General features: G+C 38.2%; 1 protein-coding gene across 4 annotated transcripts in view; it reads right to left on the reverse strand.

Annotated features, from left to right (window-relative positions):
* RAD50 (RAD50 double strand break repair protein) overlaps positions 1 to 13,243 on the reverse strand; it is a 70,726-nt gene that overhangs the window by 17,007 nt on the left and 40,476 nt on the right. For 3 of the 4 annotated variants that reach the window (XM_027849163.1, XM_027849162.1, XM_027849164.1), the window contains exons 21-22: positions 9,036 to 9,163; positions 3,046 to 3,270 (exon numbers count right to left, since the gene is read on the reverse strand). In XM_027849163.1, the coding sequence (XP_027704964.1) occupies positions 3,046 to 3,270; positions 9,036 to 9,163 (353 nt within the window). The remainder of the gene's footprint in view (positions 1 to 3,045; positions 3,271 to 9,035; positions 9,164 to 13,243) is intronic. The other variant, XM_027849165.1, reaches the window with a different exon arrangement.

Genomic DNA, 13,243 nt, shown 5'->3' on the forward strand with positions numbered 1-13,243 from the left:
AGTTCCCTTCAGCTCAGTCTAGCAATCGGTCACTGAGTTCTTACAATGGACATGGCATAGCAAGGCTTATAAATATGAGTATAAATCTCTGTCATCAGGAACTTTCAGCTTAAAATGAAGGATAAAGATAAGTGTACAAATAATTGTAATACAATGTACAATACAGTCAAGTCGCACAAGAAGGGTACAAAACAAGGTAATAGGCTCAGAAAGGGGAGTGGGATCACATCTAGACAGGGTGGATGAAAGAGACCTTGAAGAATGGGTAAGATTTCAAGAGGAGAACATGAGGGGGTGGAAGAGGTGGGGAAGAAGGATAGAAAGGAATGGGCATTTTTGGAAGAGGAAAGAGCATTGTGGAAAGGTGCAGAAGGCAAAGAAGTGCATAAATGAATGGTAGTTTGATCTGAATGTAGGAGAGTAAGGTAAAACAGGTGGGACTAATTATAGAGGGACCCTGGAATGCTGAAGTAAGCAATTTGAACTTTATCCTTTTGGTCAACTGGGACTCACTGAAGTTTTCTGAGCAGAACATTGACCTTTACCCTTTTTCCAATGTTAAAAACCTTAGTATTATCTTTAATTCTTTCCTCATCTCACTTCTCTTATCCAACCATTTACTAGGCCCTATCATATCTACTTAAGGTCTCTCATCTCAACCATCTGAGGAGCCTCCTAAGAGGTCTCACTACTTTCAATTTCCTTCTCTTTCCAATCCATCCAACAGATTACTGCCACACCTCATTCTTACTCATTCCACATCACAAATCAGTTGCCAAGTCTTGTCATTGCTATTTCCACAACACATCATGTGTCCATCCCTTTCTCTGCACTCACATAAACAACACCCCTTCAGGTCAGACCCTTATCACCTCTCACCTGGACTACTGAAAAACAGTGTCCTCATCAGTCTCCTTACTTTGAATCTTCCCTCACACCAATCCATCTTCCACACACTTACCAAAGTGATTTTCCTAAATCACAGATCTGACCTGGGCCCTCCTTTACTAAAACTCTACTGGCTCCTTATTACCTCTAGGAACAAATATACATGCCTTAGTTTATTTTTTTAAAGCTCTTCACAACCTAGCCCCAAACCTACCTTTCCGGCCTTTTTAGATATCATTTCCCTTCACACACTCCATGATCCAACCAAATTGACTTTCTTAGTGTTCCTCATACACAACACTCCATCTCCTGTCTCTCTGCCCAGGAAAAACAAGAATCCAGGTACACATTGTGAAATATGAACTGAGTTAAATGCCTGGAACTGCAAAACAGGACTAGCCTCTGTGAGGAAGAGGCTAGTCAGGAAAAGCTTTGCAGCACCAAGACTCATTCTCTTTCTTCTTTTAAGCTATTAAGTTTTCATCTTCACTAGGCATCAATGAACAGCATCTTTTCCTTAGAATTCCTCCTTCACTGATGAACCTAACATCTCTCTAGTTTTTTTTTCTCTTGCTCTTCCAACACATTGTCTTAGGGATATTCTAACATTCAGAGGTTTAAAAACACATGTCAACATAGTGTAGGTAACAGGATTATAGAACTAGATCCAGAATGGTCCTTAGTGGCCACTCAGTCCAATAAATTTTAGAGGTAAAGAAGCTGAGCCCCAGAGAGGTTCCGTAATTTCCCAAGGTCATTGAGGTAATTCATGTCAGAGATAAACTGTGAAGCCAGGTCCTCTGGCTCCAAATCGCTGCTCTTTCTACCATAATGTATTGCCTCTCCAACACATTTTGAACTAAATAGTTCTACATCTTAAAATGTTGATCAGGGAAGCTAGGTGGCGCAGTGGATAGAGCATTGACCCTGGAGTCAGGAGGACCTGAGTTCAAATCCAACCTCAGACATGTAATACTTACTAGCTGTGTGACTCTGGGCAAGTCACTTAACCCTAACTGCCTCTCCAAAAAAAAAACAAATGTTGATCAATCAACTTTTAAAAGATTATTTTATAAGTCAGGTCCCATTACAACAAAAACTCTTAGGCTAAGAGCCCTTTTATTTCAAATCACAGTCAAGACAACAAACTATCAAAATAAAACACCTGGTCAGTCCCTTTGAGGTTTCTAAGACTAAATATGACCCATATGAAGTATCTGGGCACTTATCCACAACTTTTCTATGACAGTGGCTCTGTAACTCCAAAGGCCCATCCATGTGCAACCATCTCATGACTTCATGTGCCCTGTAGAGTCTGAGCAACACTATTTTGTGGTTTGTTTTTCTCCCATATCTATTCCCCTTTAAATCCTAAAGTACAGAAAACCTATTAGTATAGTTCTTTAAGCTGAGACCCTATTGATAAAGTTCTCACTTTATGTAAATTTGTATTATGCAAGTTCAACTTTACAAACAGAGTTCTGAAAGAAATCAATATTCCAAAAAAACACCTATGTTAACTTTACTGAACCAAATTGTGTGTTGTTTCTCTCCACTCCTGCCCCTCAGCTAGGTGCTCTAAGGCTTGCTCCCCTCCCTCCACCAAACCCCTCCAACTGAAAGCAGAACAGATGCCAGGAATGGCTGCTGACAGCTAGGGGGCTTGGCCTGAGATGTCCAGTGCCACGAGAACTTGACCATGTTCCATCCACATGGCCCACTGTTTGTCCCCAGCTTCTGTATGTTGCCCATCCTCTTCTGTCTATGTCCATTTCTAACCCATTCTTTTTGGTTCCTGGTGAACCTCTCACGTGGCTGGCCCTGGCCCTGTGTGTTCCTCCTGCTCTAGCTTCTGTGTCTTCAGCCCCCATGTGTCCTTGAACTATGTCTCTCCTGCTCCCTCCACAAGTACTCAGGACCCTTCCTATATCCTTTTCTCCCTCCCTTCCTCACATCCGAAGGCAAATTTGTATTAAAGTAAAAGTCTCTCTACTTAGAGATGTGTGGAATAATCCACTTATGTAAAGCAAGAACTGCCTGTAGTTCATGCACAGGTAAAGATGTAAATCTCTATAGAATTAATAAAAAGAACAGAATAATTGGAGACTGTGTATTCTCTGATGTAAATGAGAATCAGGTCTATAACATGACACTTACTGGTCCAATGCCTTGTAATAAATGTCGAGGTCCTTGTTCACAAGTTCTGTTGTTCTCATCACAATCATCATTTCTCTGTACTTTTCCTCAGCACTAGAAAACTGAGGTTCCCGCAGTTCTCTCTTAAAATGAAGAATTTCTTCCTCGTAGCCTTTTTGTCGTCCTAATGCTAAACTGTGATTTCTTTTTAACATTTCTATTTTTTCTTCCAAAGTCTGATATTCACTGTAAAGGAAGAAAAAATTAAAACTGCATTGAAGACTGCTGTGTGATTCACAATAGCTTCCAGTGAAAAACCTCACAGTTCAATCTGATGAGTCTTTAGTAAGCATCTCCTCTGTAAAAAGCACTAAGCTAGGGCTAGGGATGTGCAAACAAGAATAAAACAGTCTCTGATCTAGAGGAACATACAGTTCACTGAAAGTATCTGACACACAGACACATAACTGGGGTACAAAGAAAGCTGAAGAGGAAGAAAGCCTTAATACAGGAGATTGGGGAAGGCTTCATGAAGAAGGGGGCACCTGTATTAACTTTTAAAAGAAAGACAAGGATTCTGATGGGTGGACATGAGGAAGGATTGAATCTTAGAAATGAGGGGTGGCTTGTGGTACTGTTTGGAAACAGGAGATAGAGGGTCAATTTTGGTCAACAGCTGCTAGTACAGCTTCACAGAGTCACAGAATGCCAAGTGATGGGAGGGACTTCCAAGAATATCTGGTCTAGCCCATACTCTCTGTGGTACAACATGGCTGACACAGTGTGGTGTGTCTGTTCCTATCTGTTGTAGCTATTATGTATATACCCTGGGGGGACAGGACCTACCATATCCTCAGGAAATCCATGTTATTTTTGGATAGCATTAGTTGATAGGAATTTTTTCCTTACCTCAAGCCTAAATTTGCCTCTTTGCAACATCTAGCCATTGCCCCTATTTCTGCCCCTGGGACCAAGAAGAACAAGTTTATTCTCTCTTCCATGTAGTAGCCCTTCAAATACTTAGAGCTATTACACAACTCCACCCCCACCAAGTCTTCTCTTCTCCAAGATAAACATCTCCAGTTCCTTCAAATGATCTTTGGATGGACTGAATTCAATGTCTATGACCATACTGACTGCTTCCCCTGGACATATTTCAGCTTACCAAAACCTTTCCTAAAATGTGGCTCCTGGAATGGAACAAAATGCAGACATGATCTTACCAAGGGTAAGATCCACCAAAGGCGAATCAAAGGATTAAACAGGAGGCAATGATCAGAGAAGGAATATCAAAGATCAGGGCCAGGAAGTAGCATTTGTGGGCAATGGAAATCTAAGGTACAACTATCCTTATTGATGGCTGTGGTGGAATGAAGATTAAAGTCATAGGAACTGAGGAGAATGATGACTTGGATGACCAGACTAAGATCATAGATTTAGAGCTGGAAGGGACTTTAGAAGTCATTTAGTCTAACCCTCTCATTTTACAGGGAAGGAAACTCAGGCCCAATGAGGTTAAATGACTTGCCCAATATCACAGAGCTAGTAAGTAGAAGAATCAGAATGTGGCCCCAGGTTCCCTGACCCCAAAATCAGCCGATCAACCTCTCTCCCTCCCTTTGGGAAAATGTAAATCACTTCCAATCACTCCAAGGCACCCCCTGAAGCAAAAATCTACATTAAAAAAAAAAAACCAATGTTTTTACAGTGATTGCTATGAATCATGGAATAAATACCACGATCTTCAAAAAATCAAAATTTCAAGTAAGCCATGGGTCAATGGAAAGATGTAGTCATTCCCCAATTGATAAATGGTCAAAGGATATTAGCAGGCAGCTTTTCAATGAAGAAATCAAAACTATATATAATCATATGAAAAAACGCTCTAAATCATTATTAATAAGAGAAATGAAAATTAAAACAACTTTGAGATATCATCTTACACTTATGAGATTGGCTAAAAAAGGAGATGGAGGGGATTTTGAAGGGGATCCAGAAAAATTAGGACACTAATTCACTGTTGGTGGAACTGTGAACTGATCTAACCATTCTGGAGAGCAATCTGGAATTATGCCCAAAGACTTAAGAAATTGTGCATACCCTTTGACCCTGCAATGCCACTATTAGGTCTGTTTCCCAAGGTGATTAGGGAAAAAAGGAAAAGAACTCATACGTTCTAAAATATTTACAGCAGCTCCTTTAGTGCTGGCAAAGAACTGGAAATTGAGTGGATGCCCATTATTTGGGGAATGGCTAAACAAGTTGTGGTATATGATTGTGATGGAATACTACTGTACTATAAGAAATGATGAACTGGTTGGTTTTAGAAAAATTTTCAGAGTGATATGACCAGAACCAAGAGAATGTTGTATAGACAGTATAGCAATATTGTTCTAAGAACTGTGAATGACTAAGTCATTATGAGTATTATAAACACTCAAATCAACTACAAAGGACCTATGCAGTAAGATGTTATCCACCTCTAGAGAAAGAACTGGCAAACAGAAGTATGTATAATATGGTACCTATGTCTAATGGTGGTCTTCTCTAGTGTGAAGAGAGGAAGGAGGGAGGAAAAAAAAGTGCACAGCAGAGAAAAGAAAACTCAGAAGGAAGCAAAGAAACAATGTGTATTATCTACTACATAGTTTTTCAAAAAAAGTAAACAGTGTGAAATGGAGATTTATGGTTTTGTATTGAATCCTCTTTTTGTACTGTGCTATGTACATGGATTTTTTTTGTCTTTTGTATTTAAGTTCAAAATGAATAAAATTTTTAAAAAAGAAAGACAGTAGATATAAATAAGTTACAGCATTACTATCAACAACTTATCAGCAAGAAATGGCATAAAATATATCATTCAAGACGTTTATGACAGGAAAAGAAGGGGGGTTAGTTATGTAACAAAGGTAAAGAATAAGGGATACATATATAACCTTATATAATCCTCACAACCCATATGCCATCTATAAGATGGGGAACTGAGACTGAGAATCACTTATTATAAGCTAATAAACAACAATCTCTCTCTTAGTTTCCTCTTTCTCTAAAAGGGGGACAAGAGCACTTACCAAACCACAAGGTCACTTGTGACATAGTATGTATTTTACTTACACACATATACACCCATGTATATATATAGCACTTTGCAAAACATTAAGTGACATATCATGTTAACTATTAAGTGACACATAGCTAGTGACTAAGGCAAGTCTTGAATTTAGGTACTCCTAACTTTTATCTACTAAGCCATGGAAATCAATGAGACAAAAACTCCATTTGAGTATTGTGCTCTTAAGTTACATAGAGGGAATGAAATCTATAAATAATTCTACTAAAATGGATCTGAGAACTTGTCAATGTGGGTACTTCCTCCACCGGTATAATCTACCCAGGCTTTCCATCCTGTGTTATTCATGTCAATATTTTTCCGTAAGTTCTCTTGGCACCTATCCAAAATACTGGTGGTGTTCCTTTAGTTCTTTTAATATTTTATGGCTACTACTGTAGCACATAGGCTGCCTATCACTTGTTCTTGCTACCTGAATGGTCCATTTATGCCCACCACATGTCTTTCATACTCCCCTCTGGGCTACATGCAATTCTGATTCTTTGGATATCATAATGTTCATGATTCACAAGTCTACAGCATCACCATAATGATGCTTTTGTGACAGAGAGAGGATTAAGATCACTACAAAATGTCTCAAATGCAATGTAGTAGGACCTTTTTAAAAAAAAATCCAGGGGCAGCTAGGTGGTGCAGTGGATAGAGCACCGGCCCTGAAGTCAGGAGGACCTGAGTTCAAATCTGGCCTCAGACCAAACACTTGACACTTACTAGCTGTGTGACCCTGGGCAAGTCATTTAACTCCAACTGCTTAAAAAAAAAAAAATTCCAGACTTGGTGGTGTATTTATCTTTGGCACCCATTCAAGATCTACATACTAACAGACCAACTCAGTGAGTAATCTGTCCTACTGCATAGCACAACCTGGGTAATATGCACTCTTCACTTTTTTTTAGTGTAAATGTTTAGGCTCATCTCTTTTAAATAACCATGGATCTCAGTGAAGAGGTCCAGTAATGTTCCTGGGCATAAAGTAGTTAGCACAATGCTATTCACGAACAGAAGTATGTGGAAAATCTTGCTATGAGAAAGAATTCTTTGTCTGGCACCTTCCATGACACTGGTGAGCATGTTTCCTTATTTTATGACTTGCTGACACCCAATAGATTAATGAACAATTACTCCATGGTTGAATTCTGTTATGGAATCTTGTATGATTTAAATGAATAGATGGGAGACACAGTGTGTTTGAGGAGAACCTTTATAGTTATATTCTATTCAAATAAGTTAAACACTTTTTTTTGAGTAATCAACAAATAACAAATACAGCATAACCTCATACTCTCTACATCTCTCAGTCAGGTATATAGCTGTGGAGATGCTATCTGCTATAAAAATATCATCTACAAAAGCCCATTTCCTTCTTACTTTTTTTACTGAGGCTATCTTCAATCCATGCATTTAACCATTTTCACGAAATTTTAGAGAGATAAGCATATGAACTGGTAGCTGTTCTGTCTTCTCTCAGCTTTTTTTTTTCCTTTCAAGAACACTGTCCACAATTTTTTCCCATTCTTTTGGAATCTTTTCTCCTTTAAAATATCTTGAAAATCAGGCCAGAAATGCTTTAAAAATTGTGTCGCTTTCAGTATGAATGTCTTCAGAATGCCTTTATTCAGGTTCAGTCACTTCTGACTTGATCTTCTTAAGTGCTACTGCCCCATTTCCTTACAGAGAAACACTGGGTCCAGAAATGATGACAAAGACTGTAATGGAAATGCTGGAACTCGTCCTCTTTGCTGTTCTCTTTCCAGTTTCATCTACAAATGTTATTGGGATGATCTGACCTGACTTAGAAAAACATCATGACAGAGTGGGGAGGGTCCTGGACTTGGAGTCAGGAGTTCTGATTAGGAATCTTGTTTTATCTTGTGTTTTATCACATTTAGTAACTGTGTGACAACAGGCAAGTCTCACTGAAGCTGACAGTCCCTGTGCCACTTCACACATGCAATAAGACCTGGAGCATTCTCTTCCTGATCTCTGCTTTTCAATCCTGAGCTTTCTTCCAGGCTCAGCTCAACCATCACCTCTTACTCTAAGCCTTTTTTGGTGCCTCAGATATTAGGGCTCTTCCTTGTCAACTTAGCTCCTATTTACTTCTCTGTGTACAGGGTTCCACCTTCTTGGTAGAATATAACCTCCCTGAGGGCAAGAACAGTTTCATTTTCCTCTTTGTTTCTAGTGACTAGTACCTACCTATGCAGATTTGTACCTCATCTGTAACGCATAATCTTAGAGAGGTGCCTGGGATAGGGGGGAGGGCTATGTAACACTGAGTGGTTAGTAATTTGCCTACGCTCATACAGCCAAGGTTAGAGCTTGGACTTGAATTTAGGCGTACCTGACTCCAGGCTGACCCTCTAATCACTATACCACACTGCTTTTCTCTTGCACCTAAAGGCATGATCTTTAATAAATATCTTTTTTATTGAATGGAATATTTTAGCTCTTAATTTTAATATGCTTTTCAAAATCCTATTTTATTTAGATTTTCTTTAAAATATACTTTAAATCTAGTTTACTAATTTGTTGAGAATTTATTGCTCCACCCATTTGAAGTTCCTCTTTGTTTGCAGGGTCTTTTCAATTTGGGGCTCTCACCAATAAACTGAGTTCCTTCATGGTTTTTTTTCTCTGCTTCTATTCTCAAGCAAGAGGCTGGGGAGCCAACTCCTCAGCTTGTGCTGATTTTTTGATCTTCCTAGAAATTTTTCCCATAGTTTTTTTTTTTAAACAATGCATACTTTTCTATCAACTCAAGAATTCTTTACAGTTACGTCTATTTAAAATGCATCAAAAGTTTAGTCTAAGTGCTTTGAATTCTGTTTCACTAATAATTTTTAAAGAAATTAAAGAATAAACTTTTAAAAGCTCCTACTTTTTCAGCTGTAAAACCTGCATTTGTCCCATCTCCTTTAAGTGTTGCTTTCTTTCTTCTTCAACCTCTTTCAGTTCCTCATTTCTCTTCCTCAGAGTAAGGTTATCTTGTAGCCACCTTTCCTGCACCTAAAGAGACAGGCAGTAAGTCAGAGTCTATACGTGGCCCACTGATATAGGGCATGTCTAAAGGGGAAATACTATTTTTTCCTTTACTTAAAACTATATTACACACATTAGACTGACAAACGGAACACAAATGACAGCAAGTGGGATTTAGAGTCAGATGATCTTGGTTCAAATCCCAGCCCTGTCACTTAATGTGACCCCAGATGAGTCTCTGGCCTCAGTTTCTTCATTTATAAAATGAGAGGGCTACATTTAATGACTTCTAATGTTCTTTCCAGTTCTAAATCTGTGATCCTATGAAACTAAAGTTGACAATATCCCAATGATAGAGAATCTATGGTCTTTGACTTACTTTAATCTGCTCACTCAACAAATAAACATTTGCTAAACACATGGCAGTGAAAACACCAAACAGGTTTTTACAAGTCCTTAGTGGAAATACTCTAAAGAGCCACAAGATGGCAATACCATGTTATAGGATCAGAGGCCCTCCCAACATATGACAATGCTATATTGCAATGATCACCAACCTCTCCTGGATTCTTTCTCTTCTCTGGGTTATCATGAAATTGCTCTTTCCTGGGTCTCTTTCTACCTATCTGACCACTTTTTTTTAGTCTCTTTTGCTAGATCTTCACCAAAGTCATGACCATTAATCACAGGTGTCTGTTAAGGGTCTGTTCTGAGCCCTATTCTCTATTACTTGGTGATCTCATCAGCTACCATTTCAATTTTTTATTTCTATGCAGATGAATCCTAAATCTACATACCCAGCCTCAGTCTCTCTCCAGAGTTTGAGTTTCACATTATCAACTGTTTTGGATATTTCAAAAAAGACACTAACTACACAGATATCTAAAACTCAACATATCCAAAACAGAATTCAATCTTTCCCCACAAACCTACACTCTTCCAAACTTCCCTATTTCTGTTGGAGATACCACTGAATTCAGTTTTCCAGGTTTGTCATCTCAGTGTTCTACTTGATTCCTCATTCTCCCTCACCCATCAATCATTAAATATAGTGCTCTTGCCATTGGACTCTCTTGCTCCTCAATGAAAATGTTTTTTGTCTCTGGGTGCTGGGGGGTTGGAAGGGAGGGCAGGAAGAGAGAAACAAATAAAAAAATCAGTTCCTATCTAACAGCATGAGAAAATGTACCCAAATATAATTACTGCCTTGTCTTCTAGTTAAATGCCATGTAAATGATGTTTCCTGTTTCTGTATGCTGAATGAATGCATATATTTTTTCCATTTCTTTTCCTATATGTTTTATATTACGTATATCTATTAACAGATTTTCTGTTCCTTATTCTTAGTTTTTAAAAAGTCAACGAGTAAAGTATTTTATATTTCCCCCCAAATAAAGGTTTTACCCATGTAAAAACTGGCAGAAAAAAAAAGGGGACCAATCATCAACACAAATTCTAAGATTTTCTTGGAGAAACAATACCCCAATTTAATGTGTTCCTCTAGCTTTACAGGAAATCTTCCTATGATTCCATGCTATCATGAAGCAAACATTTTTATCTGAAGTTAATGTTAATATCGAGTCTTACACAAGATAAAGCTGGCCATTCTCCCTGCCAAGGCCAATTCCTCCACTTGTGTCCTTGAACTCATCTTCCTTCTAGGACCTTGTCTCAATCATTTCCTTTCTCATCTCTAATCTCTCCTTATTCTACCCTGCTGTCTACAAAAACGCCCAGGTTGTCACCTTAAACTATCACTCTGTATAACTTTTCCCTTTCCCAGCCAAACTTCTAAAGAATTGTCTACATTTGCTACTTTCATGTCCTCAATGTCAGCCTCTTATAATCTGGCTTCCTACACTACTATGCTATTGAAACTGCTCTCTCCCAAGTTATTTATGATATTTTAACTGCTAATATAATGGCTTTTCTCAGTTTTCATTCTACTTGATCTCTTTGTAGTTTCCACAGTCAAGCACCCTTCCCTCATGGTTACTTCTTTGGATTCCGTGATACTGCTTCTTCTTGGTTCTCTCCCTTTGCTAGATCATCTACTATCTTAAACCCACTAAGGTGATTGAGCAACAAGGTTATGTTTGGGGACTGTTCTCTATTTACACTTACACTCTTGGTGATCTCAACAGCTCTTAAGGGTTCAGTTATCATCTCAACACAGATGACTCCCTAAAGAGCTAAACTTAATCACAATCCTAAACTTCATCTTGTCTTTACCAAATGGGCATCTCCACTTGGATATCCCCTAAGCTAGGTGGTACAGTAGATATCACTTAACTGTTTGCCTGTTTCCTCAATTGTAAAAAGGGGATAATAGCACCTACCTCACAGGGTTGTTGTGAAGATCAAATGAGATAACATTTGTAAATTGCTTAGCTAATATTATTATGATGATGATGATAGTTGTTATTATTATTATTGTTGTCAGCATCATCAGAATTTCAAATTTAACATAACCAGAATGGAATTCCCTTAACCCTATCACCATTCCAAACATACCTACTTTTGCTGAGGAATTAGGTACCACTATCAACCCACATGTACAAAAATATTTATAGCAGCTCTTATTGTGGTGGCAAAGAATTGGAAATTGAGGGTATGCCCATTAATTGGGGAACGGCTGAACAAGTTGTGGTATGTGAATGTAATGGAATACTATTGTGCTATAAGAAATGATGAGCAGGCAGACTTCAGAAAAACCTGGAAAGACTTATATGAACTGATGCAGAGTGAAATGTGTAGAACCAGGAGAACATTGTACACAGTAACAACCACACTGTGCAATGACTGACTTTGATAGACTTGTCTCTTCTCAGCAAGGCAAGAATCTAAGACAACTCCAAAAGACTCACAATGGAAAATGCTCTCCACATCTAGAGAAAGAACTATGGAGTCTGAATGCAGATGGAAGCATATTATTTGCTCTCCTTTCCCTATGTTATTTTGCTTTATTGTCTCATTCTCGTGGTTCCTCCCATTAGTTCTAATTGTTCTTTACAACATGACTAATGTGAAAATATGCTTAATATGAATGTATAAGTAGAGCCTATATCAGATTGCACGCCATCTTGAGGGGGGGAGGAAAAGGAGGGGGAGAAAATTTAAAACTCAAAATCTTATGGAAGTGAATGGTGAAAACTAAAAATAAATAAATTAATTATTTAAAAAAAAATAAGGTACCACTATCTTTCTAGTTACCAGTTAACTATGCAACCTCAGAGTCATTTTTTATTTTTCCCTCTCTTTTGCTTTCCATATCCAATCAGTTGCTAGATTTTATCTATTCTATCTCTATAACACCTCTCACATTTATTTCCTTTCCATTTACATAATCACTCCCCTAGTTCAGACTCCCATCATCTTTCACTTGAACTTCTTTAACAGCCTCTTACTACATCTCCTTAAAATCTTCCCTCTCTCCATATCAACCATTTCCATGTCAAATCTGTGCTCAAAAACCTCTGCTGCCTTTAAATACACACACATATGTGTGTATATGTACATATGTATACATACACATATAAAGAGAGAGAGAAAGAGAGAGAATTAAGTAGCCTGGCATCTAAGGCCCTCTACAACCTGGCTTCTATGTCCATTCCTAGACTTGTGTACTACATGTTCTAGATAAACTGGCCTACTAGCTTTTCCCCTAAATTGACATTTCATCTTTTATTTCTGTACCTCTGCAAGACTGTCCTCCACACCTGAAATGCCCTCTTCATCTCTGCCTATTAGAATGATTAGCTTCCTTCAAGGTTTTTAGTTCAGGTGTCTTTCTTTTTGGATCAATCAATCAATCACTTATTAAACATCTTTCTGCCAGGCACTATTTTTCACAAAAACTGAAACGATCCCTACTCTCACGAGGACAGACGTTTAGTGACTCATCCAGAATCACCTAGCCACTGCTTGAAACCAGATTTAAACTCAAGTCTTCCTGCCTCTAGATGTTTTCTAAGGTCTCTTACAGTTCCAAGATTTGATGGTTCTAGCTATTGTCCAACTGTACCAATATTCTACCCAATTTTATATGAGTTAGCAACCAACTTATAAAAGATCAATGATTTAAATGCAAATCTCATTGAATTTCCT

This window comes from Vombatus ursinus, unplaced genomic scaffold (assembly GCF_900497805.2).
Source record: "Vombatus ursinus unplaced genomic scaffold, bare-nosed wombat genome assembly UNPS02007284.1, whole genome shotgun sequence".
Taxonomy (NCBI): Eukaryota; Metazoa; Chordata; class Mammalia; order Diprotodontia; family Vombatidae; genus Vombatus; species Vombatus ursinus.